Source organism: Euprymna scolopes, chromosome 39 (assembly GCF_053919585.1).
Source record: "Euprymna scolopes isolate OS-2025 chromosome 39, ASM5391958v1, whole genome shotgun sequence".
NCBI classification, from domain to species: domain Eukaryota; kingdom Metazoa; phylum Mollusca; class Cephalopoda; order Sepiida; family Sepiolidae; genus Euprymna; species Euprymna scolopes.
Genome location: NC_136520.1, coordinates 18203555 through 18219242, shown reverse-complemented (window position 1 = coordinate 18219242; position 15688 = coordinate 18203555). Strand labels below are relative to the sequence as shown.

The following is a 15688-nucleotide window of genomic DNA, read 5'->3' as shown; positions in this document are numbered from 1 at the left end:
TCTTGTAATTGTTTCAGTATCCAACTGATAATCTTGTTAAACCTTATCCTCAAATTTTGATACACTGGTAGCTTATCTATATATAAAAAAATAAATACTGCCATGATCGCAGCGGAACTTGAACCTGTTATGTGCATGTCCACCACATTCTAGGTTTTATTTTCACATTTTTATCATTTTTAGTTTTTGTGAAATCTTTTAAATCTAGAACTTATAAATAGAAACAAAATATCTTGATGATTCTAGGATGGATGAGAGGAGCAATCTCAACTTTAGCAAAATATTATCAGTCATTTATTGCTGCTCGTGAGATAAGACATTTCTAGAATTAATTCATGATGTAGGACATTTGAATGCTATTCAAATAACCAACTTTACCTACGAGTGAGTTATCTTATCTATGAAGTACATTTTTTTGATTTCATACTTCATTTAAATGTCATAAAGGATTTTTTCCTTTCTCCCCCCCTCTCTCTTTCTCTTTGGTTTGATGTGATGTTTCAAAACGATCACATCATCTATATATATAAAAGCAAAATGTGTATGTATGTATGTTCACTTTTTGTGTATGTCTGCAAAAGGCTTCTTTCCGAGGCCTTCTGCGGGGGGGGGGGTCGCTCATTCTTAAAACTTTTTATATCACGTCTAAATGATAATATCTACGACTTAACAATGGGGGTCACCTTTCTATTTAATTTGCCTGACTTTTACCAGCTCACCGCGTCTTCGAAAAGCGAAAAGCGGGGGAAACAGTAACTGGCTTGCAGCGCAAAACTAGGTCAAACATCACACCACTTCCTCGCACCTGTATATTTTACTTTATAAACTTTATTTTAACACATTTATCAATTCCTCTTCCCTTGTTGCCAAGGTGGTTAGGTGTCTGCCTTTTTTTCCCTTTCGTTTCCACCTTCGCGTCAAGGCTTCGGGGTTCATACCTTCCTACTAAAACTTGTTTTTTTTTCTTTTACACCTCTCAACGCCTGGCCAACGTTTTTTTTTTTAACACACACTCCTCCAAACACCTGGACAATGCTGGGTACCCCCTGCTAGTCTCTCTCTATATATATAGTGTATGTCCACTAAAGGCTTTTTTCCTGGAGGGGGGGTCGCTCATTCTTAAAACTTTTTATATACTATCTAAATGATAATATCTATGAGTTAACAATGGGGGTCGCCTGTCTATTTAATTTGCCTGACTTTGAAACGTTAAATATTCCACATTTTCGGATCGCTGCATGTTGCTTTCGTTTTTTGGTATAAAAAAAGCGAAACTTGATTCGAATCCCTGGTTTTTTATGCTTCCTCCTTTCTCTTAATAATATAGTGAAACTTATATTTGTTTTAGTATATTCCTGGTCATCTTCTTCATCAAGCATGTAGGAAATTTATTTATTTTATACTAGTAAGACTACCCGGCTTTTCTCGGGACCGTATAAGGTAATGAGAAAAATTTTGAACATGCCTGTTATTCTTAGGATAGAGGATTTTTTGATGTCTATGTATCATTTGCCATCTTGAGCAAAGGAATATTTTACGTATCCTAGGACAGGTATTATTTGTATGAAATAATTGTACTTTCCCTAGGACAGGAAATTTACAGCACGTATATGGGAAAAAAATGTAAAAGTACGTCATTTCTAAGATATAGATGAAATAACTCGATAATTTTACATAATTTTCTCTTGTACTAACTTTTCTGTGTGTCACAAGTGAGAGTTTGTTTTTACATCAGAGTGCTATAGTAAAGAAGCACCTTATTTCTTATATAAATGTCATACAACTCTAATATGTTACATGATTTTCGGTTTTGATTACATTAATTTACGTCGCAAGTAAGATTTCCTTTGTTTTTGACATGGGTACTATACTGCAAAAGTACCTTATTTCTTGGGTAAGATACTGTACAAGTACCTTTTTTGTAATTTAAAAACGAACGAACTCAATACTTTTATGAAATTTTCTGTTGTGCTGAATTTTCTGTATGTTAGGGGGTAAGAATTTGTTTTTTAATCTGAGTTTTGTGGGGAAGAGGCACATTATTTTTCATATGTAAGTCATACTACTCGAATATTTAACGGGATTTACAGTTTTAATAACTTATGTACGTCACAGGTAAGATATTCTTTGTTTTTTCATGTGAGTACTATACTGCACAAGTACATTATTTCTGGGGTAGAATACTGTGCAAGTACCTTATTTCTAATATAAAGATGAAACTACTCAATGATTTTACATAAGTTTTTCATATGAGTACTATACTGTACAAGTGTTTTACTACTTGGATAGAATTCCTTGTATACATAAATGCATTAACAAAATAAGTGAACATTGTATGTGACTTTTGGAATATGACATCTATAGGCATATACAAATACATTACATATAATTTATAATGATCAGTTAATTAGTTTTGGAATGGATCCAAGACAATAATATATAATTATATACACATAATTAAAATGTATAATGATCGATTAATTAGTTTAGGAGTGAATCCAATATGTAGAAATATATAAACATATACTGAACATTCATAATGATCGATTAATTAGTTGATGAGTGAATCCAATAATAGAAACATATAATCATATACACATAATTAATATTCATAATGATCGGTTAATTAGTTTAGGAATGAATCCAATACATATATATAAACATATACACATCCTTAAAATTCATAATGATCGGTTAATTAGTTTAGGAGTGAATCTAATATGTAGAAATATATAAGCTTATACATATCCTTAAAATTCATAATGATCAGTTAATTAGTTTAGGAATGAATTCAATACAAAATTCCATTACTGGATCTATTTACGTGATTATTGGAATGTAACAAATAAGCCGATATATAATCTATCCTATATATTTGGAATATGACATTTTCGTTATGTACAGCAAAAACATTTTCCGTATTTTTTTATATAAAAGTGTTCTTTTATAATTATTACGTAACATTTAAAGGTCCAGAATATCGGAATGTAACACACAAAAAAATATGTTATGGTGGAGCTTGAAACCGTATCACTGTTGTTAGTCATCGATGACGCTACCCACTGCACAAAAGAGACAACCACCTTCAAACACTTGTAAATTTACTAAATGTCTGTTACAGATCGTGCGCATGCGCACAACGACACGATGGGCACTATACTCGTTAAGTTGTCATTTCTTTCAAGTTTATTGAATCCCTTAGCAATTGCTTTAACCAATTAAACACCTCTAATAACATTCTGCACCCTATATGCAATCTTTTGAGCTACTGCACGCCGTCAAGCGACCATCCATCTAGGAGGAAATACAATTTAAAAAACGGAGACAGACAGACACACACACGCATAGTAAGATTTATATTTAAGATTATTACGCACACTTATTCTAGCTAGGGTATTCAGTCCCTATCGATTCAGCATGTGTCGCTCACCAAGTGTAATACTTTATTATTATCCACCCTGGCTCAATAAAGGATATTGATCACCACCGATTAAGCATATATCACTGAACAAGTGTCATAATGTATTCTTACACACATCAGCTCTATCTAGCACATTGAGCATTGTTCTATTCAGTATTATATCCATTACTAAGTGTAATATTATTATGCACACCTGCTCTAAGATATTGAACACTAACATATATGTCTTACCAAATGTAGTACTGTATTATTATTATTATTGCTCCTGGGCAACATCATGTTTTTTTACTTCTAAACACGTTATTGCTTCAGTGCAATGCAGCATTTAAACATACACTTTAAGTACTTTTCTTGTATGCAACATATTATTTATAAAACTCATATAAGTTCTTTCTTCCAGGTAATTCAGTGTTTTAATACACCTGCTCTATCTAGGATATTGAGCACTTTTGGATAATATATCCCCTTTATCAAATCTTTATTTTAATCTCTTTTCATTCATATAATTGCTTTAACATTGGTCTACAAATAAGACTTGCTTAAATTACATTAGGTGTGAAAAGACATTGGTTTTTAATGCTATAAGAATGACAACATAACACAACTTGTTGTTAATATGCATGGATATATATCAGATCACGTCTTGTGAGGAGTAAACTTTGAATGAAAATCCCTCTATTCTTGATGTTGGAGTTCCTTTGGCGACCATCAACAAACAGGTGCTTACATACGAGGGGCGTGCAATAAATAATGCCTCTGACCCACTTCCCATAGCAGTAGAGCAACGAAACTTGGCACAGTTATTAGTCTTTCTCTACATAGGAACCACCCAGAGTTATGCATTTCTCCCATCGTTTGATGCAGCTCTAGAGACCATTTTTGTAAAACATCCCAGCTTGGTCCTCCAAACACAACGTGACTTCAGAAATCAAGGCTGCATCATCTGGGAAACTCTTTCCTTTCAAAAACAACTTCATGGCTGGGAAGAGGTGAAAGTCAGAGGGTACAAGGTCAGGAGAGTAAGGAGGATGGGGAAGGATTTCATAACCATACACCTGTGCTTCTGATCTGGCGACATGCGAGTTGTGGACTGGAGCGTTGTCCTGCAGGAGGAGGGTACCTTTGCTGATCTTACCCCGCCTCTTGATTTTGATAGTTTCCCTTAATTTCCCCAAAAGTGAAGCATAATAGGCTCCTGTAATTGTGGTACCCTTTGCCAGGAAAGCTGTCATCACTACTCCATCCTGGTTCCAGAAGACTGTGAGCATGACCTTGCCTTCTTTGGAGGTGGTGAGTCCAAGTGCTTCCACTGCATTGACTGGGCTTTGGTCTCTGGATCATAGTGATGGACCCAGATTTCATCCTCTGTAATCAGTTTTTTGAAAAACTTTGACATCTTCTTGGCACATCTCCAAATTCATCCTCGAGCACTCGACGCGTTCTCGCTTCTGGAATGGTGTGAGCAACCTGGGAATCCATCTGGCAGACACCTTATGCATATGCAAATGGTCATGAATGATAGTTTCCGCAGACCCTGTACTAATCTTGCCATCTTGGGCTATTTGGCGAATAGTAATGTGCCGATCTTCCAAAATGCCAGCCTCAACTTGACGGACAGATGCCTCATCAATGGCAGAAGGCGGGGGGCGACCAGGTCTGGGAGGTGTTTCCACAGACTTCCGGCCATGTTTGAATTCACGATGCCAACGTTTTACAAGGTCATATGATGGGGCATTATCACCACAAGTTTCTTTCATTTCATCAAAAGTCTCCTGTGGTGTGCGTCCTTTCAAATACAAAAACCGGATCACTGCTCGACATTCAACAGGCTCCATTTTACATCTGACTCAGTTCAAACACCTGTAAGACAGAAACCACAATTAGTTCAGAGCTGTAATTTGCCACATAATCCATAGAGATATAAATCATTGCACATGTAAAATTTCAGCTAGATCAGACAACTGGAAGTGGGTCAGGGGCATTACTTGTTGCACGCCCCTCGTATGTAGAGAAAAGTAAAGATTACATTTGACCTCGGCTTGATTGTTTAGATATGGAAATTGGAATGTATTTGAAGACTTACATAGAAAGCCTATTTTCTAGAACTGTGGCTCCCTTCTCTGAAAAATACTTACTTTGCCTTTCTATTTGTCATTTTAAATGCTTAAATCATTTTCAAATGTCAATGGCTGCAATAAAAACTTTAATGACGACCATCTTTTTTTTTCAATTTTTGTAGATAAAAATGAAAATCTTCATGATTTCCACGCAAAATTCTGAAGTTATTTTATTTTTGTTTTATATATACCAATTAGTCAGTACTTCTCGTGGCTAAAAGCCACTTAAGAACAAGGGTTAATGCGATGGTGTACAAAATCATGAAAGGATTGAAAACAAATGAAATGAACACAATTTGATTATTTAAAAGAATGCGTTGACAAGTATTTGTCATTAGACTTGAAAATGACCTTGTTGTAGTCTGCTAGGAAACAGTTCTGTGTTAATGTGTTCCATCTGTGGGAGATTCTTGGAAAGAGACTGTTTAATTTTAGGTAGACAGAAAAAGAAAGGAAAGCTCTTTGTAGTGGTGGTAAGAAGACGAGTTCTTGCTGTGAATGTTTTTAGAACGAGAGTTTGGAGTTTAGTTGAGTACTATGGAAATAATGACAAAGACTACCAACATCTCTTCTGCAAGAAAAATGATTCTAGGAAAGAAAAGAGATTGTCTCCCACTAGATTGCCAAGTTGATTTTTAAATAAAATAGGATGAAACTTTTAGATTTTTTTAAAAGAAAATGGGATGAAACTTTTAGATTTTTTAAATGAAATAGGATGAAACTTTTAGATTTTTTTAAATAAAATAGGATGAAACTTTTATATCTTTTAAAATAGGATTAAACTTTTAGATTTTTTAAAATAAAAATGGATGAAACTTTTAGATTTTTGAAATAAAATAGGATGAAACTTTTAGATTTTTTAAATAAAATAGGATGAAACTTTTAGATTTTTTAAATAATATAGGATGAAACTTTTATATCTTTTAAAATAAAATAGGATGAAACTTTTAGATTTTTAAAATAAAATAGGATGAAACTTTTAGATTTTTAAAATAATATAAGATGAAACTTTTAGATTTTTTAAATAATATAGGATGAAACTTTTAGATTTTTAAAATAAAATAGGATGAAACTTTTAGATTTTTGAAATAAAATAGGATGAAACTTTTAGATTTTTTAAAATAAAATAGGATGAAACTTTTAGATTTTTAAAAATAAAATAGGATGAAACTTTCAGATTTTTTAAATAATATAGGATGAAACTTTTAGATTTTTAAAATAAAATGTGATGAAACTTTTAGATTTTTTAAAATAAAATAGGATGAAACTTTTAGATTTTTTAAAATAAAATTGGATGAAACTTTTAGATTTTTTAAAGTAAAATAGGATTAAACTTTTATATCTTTTAAAGTAAAATAGGATGAAACTTTTATATCTTTTAAAAGAAAATAGGTTTAAACTTTTAGATTTTTTAAAATAAAATAGGATGAAACTTTTAGATTTTTTTAAATAAAATAGGTTTAAACTTTTAGATTTTTTAAAATAAAATAGGATGAAACTTTTATATATTTTAAAATAAAATAGGATTAAACTTTTAGAATTTTTAAAAATAAAATAGGATTAAACTTTTAGATTTTTTAAAATAAAATAGGATTAAACTTTTAGATTTTTTAAAATAAAATAGGATGAAACTTTTAGATTTTTTAAAATAAAGGATGAAACTTTTAGATTTTTTAAAATAAAATAGGATGAAACTTTTAGATTTTTTAAAAATAAAATAGGTTTAAACTTTTAGATTTAAAAAAAAAAAATAGGATGAAACTTTTAGATTTTTTTTTAAATAAAGTAGGATGAAACTTTTATATCTTTTAAAATATAATAGAATGAAACTTTTGTATCTTTTAAAATAAAATGTGATGAAACTTTTAGATTTTTTAAAATAAAATAGGATGAAACTTTTAGATTTTTTTGGATAAAATAGAATGAAACGTTTATATCTTTTAAAATATAATAGAATGAAACTTTTGTATCTTTTAAAAGAAAATAGGATAAAACTTTTAGATTTTTTAAAATAAAATAGGATGAAACTTTTAGATTTGTAAAAAAAAAATAGGATGAAACTTTTAGATTTTTAAAAAGAAAATAGGATGAAACTTTTAGATTTTTTAAAAGAAAATAGGATGAAACTTTTCTATCTTTTGAAATAAAATAGGACGAAACTTGTAGATTTTTTAAAATAAAATAGGTTTAAACTTTTCGATTTTTAAAAATAAAATAGGATGAAACGTTTATATCTTTTAAAATAAAATAGGATGAAACTTTTAGATTTTTTAAATAAAATGTGATGAAATTTTTCTATCTTTTGAAATAAAATAGGATGAAACTTGTAGACTTTTTAAAATAAAATAGGTTTAAACTTTTCGATTTTTAAAAAAAAAATAGGATGAAACTTTTATATCTTTTAAAATAAAATAGGATTAAACTTTTAGATTTTTTAAAATAAAATAGGATGAGACTTTTAGATTTTTGAAATAAAATGGGATGAAACCTTTCTATCTTTTAAAATAAAATAGGATGAAACTTTTAGAGTTTTTAAAATAAAATAGGAATAAACTTTTAGATTTTTTAAAATAAAATAGGAATAAACTTTTAGATTTTTTAAAATAAAATAGGATGAAACTTTTAGATTTTTTAAAATAAAATAGGATTAAACTTTTAGATTTTTTAAAATAAAATAGGATGAAACGTTTATATCTTTTAAAATAAAATAGGAATAAACTTTTAGATTTTTTAAAATAAAATAGGTTTAAACTTTTAGATTTTTAAAAATAAAATAGGATGAAACTTTTAAATTTTTTTAAAATAAAGTAGAATGAAACTTTTTTATCTTTTTAAATATAATAGAATGAAACTTTTGTATCTTTTAAAATAAAATAGAATGAAACTTTTAGATTTTTTTGAATGAAATAGGATGAAACTTTTAGATTTTTTGAAATAAAATGGGATGAAACTTTTAGATTTTTTAAAATAAAATAGGATTAAACTTTTAGATTTTTTAAAATAAAATAGGATGAAACTTTTAGATTTTTTTAAAATAAAGTAGGATGAAACTTTTATATCTTTTAAAATAAAATAGAATGAAACTTTTGTATCTTTTAAAATAAAATAGGATGAAACTTTTAGATTTTTTTGGATAAAATAGGATGAAATGTTTATATCTTTTAAAATATAAGAAAGAATGAAACTTTTATATCTTTTAAAATAAAATAGGATTAAACTTTTAGATTTTTTAAATAAAATGTGATGAAACTTTTAGATTTTTAAAAATAAAATAGGATGAAACTTTTAGATTTTTTAAAATAAAATAGGATGAAACTTTTAGATTTTTTAAAATAAAATAGGATGAAACTTTTAGATTTTTTAAAATAAAATAGGATGAAACTTTTAGATTTTTTAAAATAAAATAGGATTAAACTTTTAGATTTTTTTAAATAAAATAGGATGAAACTTTTATATCTTTTAAAATAGGATTAAACTTTTAGATTTTTTAAAATAAAAATGGATGAAACTTTTAGATTTTTGAAATAAAATAGGATGAAACTTTTAGATTTTTTAAATAAAATAGGATGAAACTTTTAGATTTTTTAAATAATATAGGATGAAACTTTTATATCTTTTAAAATAAAATAGGATGAAACTTTTAGATTTTTTAAAATAAAATTGGATGAAACTTTTAGATTTTTTAAAGTAAAATAGGATTAAACTTTTATATCTTTTAAAGTAAAATAGGATGAAACTTTTATATCTTTTAAAGTAAAATAGGATGAAACTTTTATATCTTTTAAAAGAAAATAGGTTTAAACTTTTAGATTTTTTAAAATAAAATAGGATGAAACTTTTAGATTTTTTTAAATAAAATAGGTTTAAACTTTTAGATTTTTTAAAATAAAATAGGATGAAACTTTTATATATTTTAAAATAAAATAGGATTAAACTTTTAGAATTTTTAAAAATAAAATAGGATTAAACTTTTAGATTTTTTAAAATAAAATAGGATTAAACTTTTAGATTTTTTAAAATAAAATAGGATGAAACTTTTAGATTTTTTAAAATAAAGGATGAAACTTTTAGATTTTTTAAAATAAAATAGGATAAAACTTTTAGATTTTTTAAAAATAAAATAGGTTTAAACTTTTAGATTTAAAAAAAAAAATAGAATGAAACTTTTAGATTTTTTTTTAAATAAAGTAGGATGAAACTTTTATATCTTTTAAAATATAATAGAATGAAACTTTTGTATCTTTTAAAAGAAAATAGGATGAAACTTTTAGATTTTTTTGAATAAAATAGGATGAAACTTTTAGATTTTTTTGGATAAAATAGAATGAAACGTTTATATCTTTTAAAATATAATAGAATGAAACTTTTGTATCTTTTAAAAGAAAATAGGATAAAACTTTTAGATTTTTTAAAATAAAATAGGATGAAACTTTTAGATTTGTAAAAAAAAAATAGGATGAAACTTTTAGATTTTTTAAAAGAAAATAGGATGAAACTTTTAGATTTTTTAAAAGAAAATAGGATGAAACTTTTCTATCTTTTGAAATAAAATAGGACAAAACTTGTAGATTTTTTAAAATAAAATAGGTTTAAACTTTTCGATTTTTAAAAATAAAATAGGATGAAACGTTTATATCTTTTAAAATAAAATAGGATGAAACTTTTAGATTTTTTAAATAAAATGTGATGAAATTTTTCTATCTTTTGAAATAAAATAGGATGAAACTTTTAGAGTTTTTAAAATAAAATAGGTTTAAACTTTTCGATTTTTAAAAAAAAAATAGGATGAAACTTTTATATCTTTTAAAATAAAATAGGATTAAACTTTTAGATTTTTTAAAATAAAATAGGATGAGACTTTTAGATTTTTGAAATAAAATGGGATGAAACCTTTCTATCTTTTAAAATAAAATAGGATGAAACTTTTAGAGTTTTTAAAATAAAATAGGAATAAACTTTTAGATTTTTTAAAATAAAATAGGATGAAACTTTTAGATTTTTTAAAATAAAATAGGATTAAACTTTTAGATTTTTTAAAATAAAATAGGATGAAACGTTTATATCTTTTAAAATAAAATAGGAATAAACTTTTAGATTTTTTAAAATAAAATAGGTTTAAACTTTTAGATTTTTAAAAATAAAATAGGATGAAACTTTTAAATTTTTTTAAAATAAAGTAGAATGAAACTTTTTTATCTTTTTAAATATAATAGAATGAAACTTTTGTATCTTTTAAAATAAAATAGAATGAAACTTTTAGATTTTTTTGAATGAAATAGGATGAAACTTTTAGATTTTTTGAAATAAAATGGGATGAAACTTTTAGATTTTTTAAAATAAAATAGGATTAAACTTTTAGATTTTTTAAAATAAAATAGGATGAAACTTTTAGATTTTTTTAAAATAAAGTAGGATGAAACTTTTATATCTTTTAAAATAAAATAGAATGAAACTTTTGTATCTTTTAAAATAAAATAGGATGAAACTTTTAGATTTTTTTGGATAAAATAGGATGAAATGTTTATATCTTTTAAAATATAAGAAAGAATGAAACTTTTATATCTTTTAAAATAAAATAGGATTAAACTTTTAGATTTTTTAAATAAAATGTGATGAAACTTTTAGATTTTTAAAAATAAAATAGGATGAAACTTTTAGATTTTTTAAAATAAAATAGGATGAAACTTTTAGATTTTTTAAAATAAAATAGGATGAAACTTTTAGATTTTTTAAAATAAAATAGGATGAAACTTTTAGATTTTTTAAAATAAAATAGGATGAAACTTTTAGATTTTTTAAAATAAAATAGGATGAGACTTTTAGATTTTTGAAATGAAATAGGATGAAACTTTTAGATTTTTTAAAATAAAATAGGATGGAACTTTGAAATTAAAAAACATCTCTTGACATTCTTGATATTCTAGTATATTTAAACCACAAAGTTTGGTATTTTTAAAAAATTTCTCAGTTTAAGAAAATTACGATATTTGCAACAGTGTAATCATCTTGAGTAGTTTAGAACAAAAACACAGAATTTGATCTTTTTGGAACTCACTTTACAATTGAATTTGCTCATCACATGCAGTATATTAGTTATTTGTCAATGAGATAACGGTTTTATTCCAATTCCGGATGTACACATATTCATTACATCAGGATTTGTTAAGACTTTTAAAATTTAAATTAATTTGTATTCAACAGTTTAAATAGTTCAAAGTGCATATTATTTGGATTATTCAAACTGTGTTCATATTGAGTATTATTTGCACAACATTTCTGTTGATGCAACCTTTGACCTTTTTTATTAAATGTATCTTGTTGAACTCTAGAATCTTTCTGTCAAATTCGTGAACAGTAATCTGATTAATCCAGACGATAAAAAGTATCAATCCCTGTATCCAAATTTTCCAAAGTTCCAAATTCTTTTTAAATTTCGAAGGGTCATACAATAATTTATCCTGTTCTTTTTTGGAACTATTAACAAAAGATTAAAATGATTGACTTGTTTATGAAGAAACTGAAATGCATTCTGGTCGATTTTTATTCTTTCTTTGTTTTCTTTCAGTCAAACGAAAGAATTGTCAATCGGATCCAACATGTAAAGAAATTGATCAAACGATTCAAGAAAGAAAGAAGGTGTGTCTTTTTTTACCTCCCTCCTTTCTCTCCTTCTCTTTTTGTTTTGCTTTCTTTCTCTCATCTTTCTTTCCTTTTTTCCTCTCTTTTTTCCCTCCTATCTTAGAGTTATCTTTCAACATCATGTACTCCCCATATTATAACTTTTTATTTTTATTATGTTTTTATTAGTTATGTTTTTTCTTGTAAAATTTTCATCTCATTTTCTTGAGTTTATATCAAAACTCCTCAGCTTGAAGCTAAATATTTATTTTTTTAAGTCAATATTTTTTTGAATAATTATCTTCTGTCTTTTCAGAATTAAATAACTCACAGTAACGCTCACATCAGCATTTATAGCAAAAAGCATGCCCTAGAACCGTGTCACTATTATCGCACTGTTTTTCTATGACACAAAAAAGCAACAACATTTTTTAGGCAACTCTCTTTCTCCCTTTTTTTTTCAGTCACAGAAGTTGGTGTTTAATTAATATCAGCTGGCATGCAAGTTGAAAGACCTGAAACCTCTAATGAGCTAAGGCATATAAGTTAAGATGTGATCCTGTGTATCACTTCAATGCATTTCATTTTTTATGTGATTCATTAGCAAGTGAGTTGATGTTTATGAAGACCTAAAGGCCACTCGAGGGTAAGGGTTAATGATGAACAAGACTTTTGAGATGGGAATTTCATCTCAATTTCAGTCTTGTCCTCATTGCCTGTTCGCATCATGTTTAGTTTTTATGAATTTTATTTGTTTGAGTTCTCCGACAATTTTATTGCTTTTTGTTTTCTTATGACAAAAGTTTTTTTTTTTTTTTTTTTTTTCAACCATTTTATTTCTAATACACAGGTTTCTGGTGACTAAATTGGATGAACATGGGGATAATTATCGTGACACACCTGTTCCTGTTATGTGGGAGGTAAACAGTGTTGATTTCTTTTATAAGTTCATTTATTAAAAGTACTAGCAAAGCTATCTGATGTTGGTCGAGGCCATAATAAAAACAAAATAGAAAACGTTAAAGAATTGTGCATAACATCTTTATATTAAAACTCCTATCTCTGAACTTCTCTCAATAAGTTTCATCATCTTTATCTCCAACTTCCTCGTTTTTCCACATCCCTCTCCCCATTCTTATTTCGCCTCTACCCAGCCCATTCCTCTTTCTCATTTTAATATATTGAAAATAATAACAGATAATATCGGAAATGGATGAAAAACTGACCCAACCCACCCTAATGAAATGTGGCCCAGTTGACTCCCCAACAATGGACAATTTTTTCAAAAATTTGTATGTCATTCCATATATTCATCCATATATTTATTTTCCATCTGTGGCAGTTTCCTCTGTTTTTTTGAAAAATGTTTTACTGTAACGGTTAAGCCTTCAGATGATAGGGTAGAGTAGTAAGTTGACATCTTACCTCTCATCGGAACACTTTGTGTGTTTCTCTTGATTCTGACTTATTTCCAACTCATCGGAATTGTTTTTAAAAGAATTGTGTTGTCCTCTTTCTATACACATAAAGATGGATCATACCACCTCCCACGAGATTGAAAAATTTAATTTCTTTTATCAGCTGAAGTTTGATCCTTAATTTTGTTGTTCTTCACTCTATTTTGTAGGAAGATCAACTGTATCAGCTAAATCGACCCATGCACAGGAGCCCCCCACACAATAATGAAGATGTTTGTGCTGCAACAACATCAAAAGCCACCTTGGGTTACAGCAGTCTGCTGGATATGACAGGGGAAGGCCCTTTACCTTCTGCCATGGCAAAAGTACGCAAGATGAAGGCCGAGAAAAGAGAAAGTGCCAGCTTCGGGGACTCTGATGACCTTATTCCACGACATAATGCTTTTATGACATTTCGAGAACACCAGAGAGAGATCATCCGAGATGAGTATTATCAGGTAAGATGTTTTCTGCTCCTCTCTTGTTTTGAATGTTACTCCTTCTCCTCTTATGGAATTTGCCCCTTCTCCTCTTGTCACTCTTAATACTAGATACTAATCTACTAGCCTACACCATAAAAATATCTTGAAATTCTTCCCTCATGTAGGGTGAGCCACACCTTCCTCAAATTGCCATCCCTAGAATAATTAAAATATGAAAGTGTATCCGTGTGCGTTCACTACACACACTGCGATTGTCCACTCACCCTGTCGATGTTTTCTTAGTTTTGTAAAAGAAGAATTCTTCCTTTGATTAAAATCACGGTTTAAGTTTAAAATATGTAACAAAAGTTTACTTTTTTGGGTGTTACATTAATACTTGCTTTTTTTCTACCAAAAAACAGACATACAAATGAGAATTCTTTGACCACCTAAATCAAAACAAAAGTCCAACCGAACTTTAACAGACCATCTGTGTCTGAGAGTCATTAAAAACAACTGTCAGACCACAGAAAATCAAACTGACGATGAGATGTTCAAAGGACCAACTCTGACTGACCTCCCGCCTGCCCATCTGCTGAACTATACAAACATATAAAAATACTGGTGTCATTTAGAATAGAACACACAAACATCCACTTGAAAATGTTAGTTTGCTGCCACTCTGGAAATCCAAATTCTAATGCCTAAGGGATCCCCGATCTAGCTGGCCATTAGTTTTGGAAAACTCAAGTAGATCATAACCACAATAGGAAACCACATATCTTTTCTTTTTACATGGAATATTTAGGGGGGGGGGGGCTGAACAAGAACTTGTAGCATCATTACTTTTTTTGATGCTTCATCTTTGTGTGAAAAGTTAGTGTAGCTCTAAAGAGTCACACTAACTTAAAAAGAAATCAAATTCTGGGTGGTCAAAATCTTCAGCTCAGACACTTTTTTTTTTATCTAACACATATTTCAGACAAATAAACATTTCAATTTATGCAACTGACTTGTCCATTTGTGACTTGTCCAGTTACAAATGTCCAACAATTTTTGTTTTATTGCCGTTCAATCATCTGTGTTGCAAGCACATTTGGATGTGACATGCAAAATTGTCATGAACTCTGACACGCTCCTCTCTTGGCACTGCTTTGAGTTTGGCTATGATGGCCTACTTCAGTTCAGAAATAGTCTAAGGTTGATAGATGTTATCATTAAGAATAATCCCACAGATAAAAAATCGGATGATCCACTCATTGTGAAGTTTATTTCTACTGATAAGACAATCACTAAACTGAGTTATTTGAAGTGCAAGGGAGCAAATTGCCTATCCTGTTAAAACCATTTTACACCCCCCACAATACTTCTTTATCTGTGTAAAGCAAATGAAAACTTAACGACCACTAGGTAGGACTGAATATTGATCAGTGCAGATGCATGTTTGGGAGCATATCAGTGAATAATGATTTAACAAAGACTTTCATATTTGAAATTTGAAGAAGTTTAGACTTAGATTCATACTAAATATCGATTGTCAAAAAAATTGTAAATTTTATTAATGATTCTATAGGTGGAAATCTGTAGATGTAGCAGATGTTATTTCTTGTTGACAATAATGCAACATGATTCAGCAAATTAACCACAAAGCTG

The 15688-nt window shown here is 28.3% G+C and overlaps 1 protein-coding gene across 1 annotated transcript in view; it reads left to right on the top strand.

Moving 5' to 3' along the window:
- The window catches only part of LOC145263659 (uncharacterized), a 43325-nt gene that overhangs the window by 15861 nt on the left and 11776 nt on the right, over positions 1–15688 (top strand). Inside the window, exons 2-4 of the mRNA XM_080120531.1 lie at positions 12104–12174; positions 13007–13076; positions 13784–14071. Coding sequence (XP_079976657.1) covers positions 12104–12174; positions 13007–13076; positions 13784–14071 — 429 coding nt within the window. The remainder of the gene's footprint in view (positions 1–12103; positions 12175–13006; positions 13077–13783; positions 14072–15688) is intronic.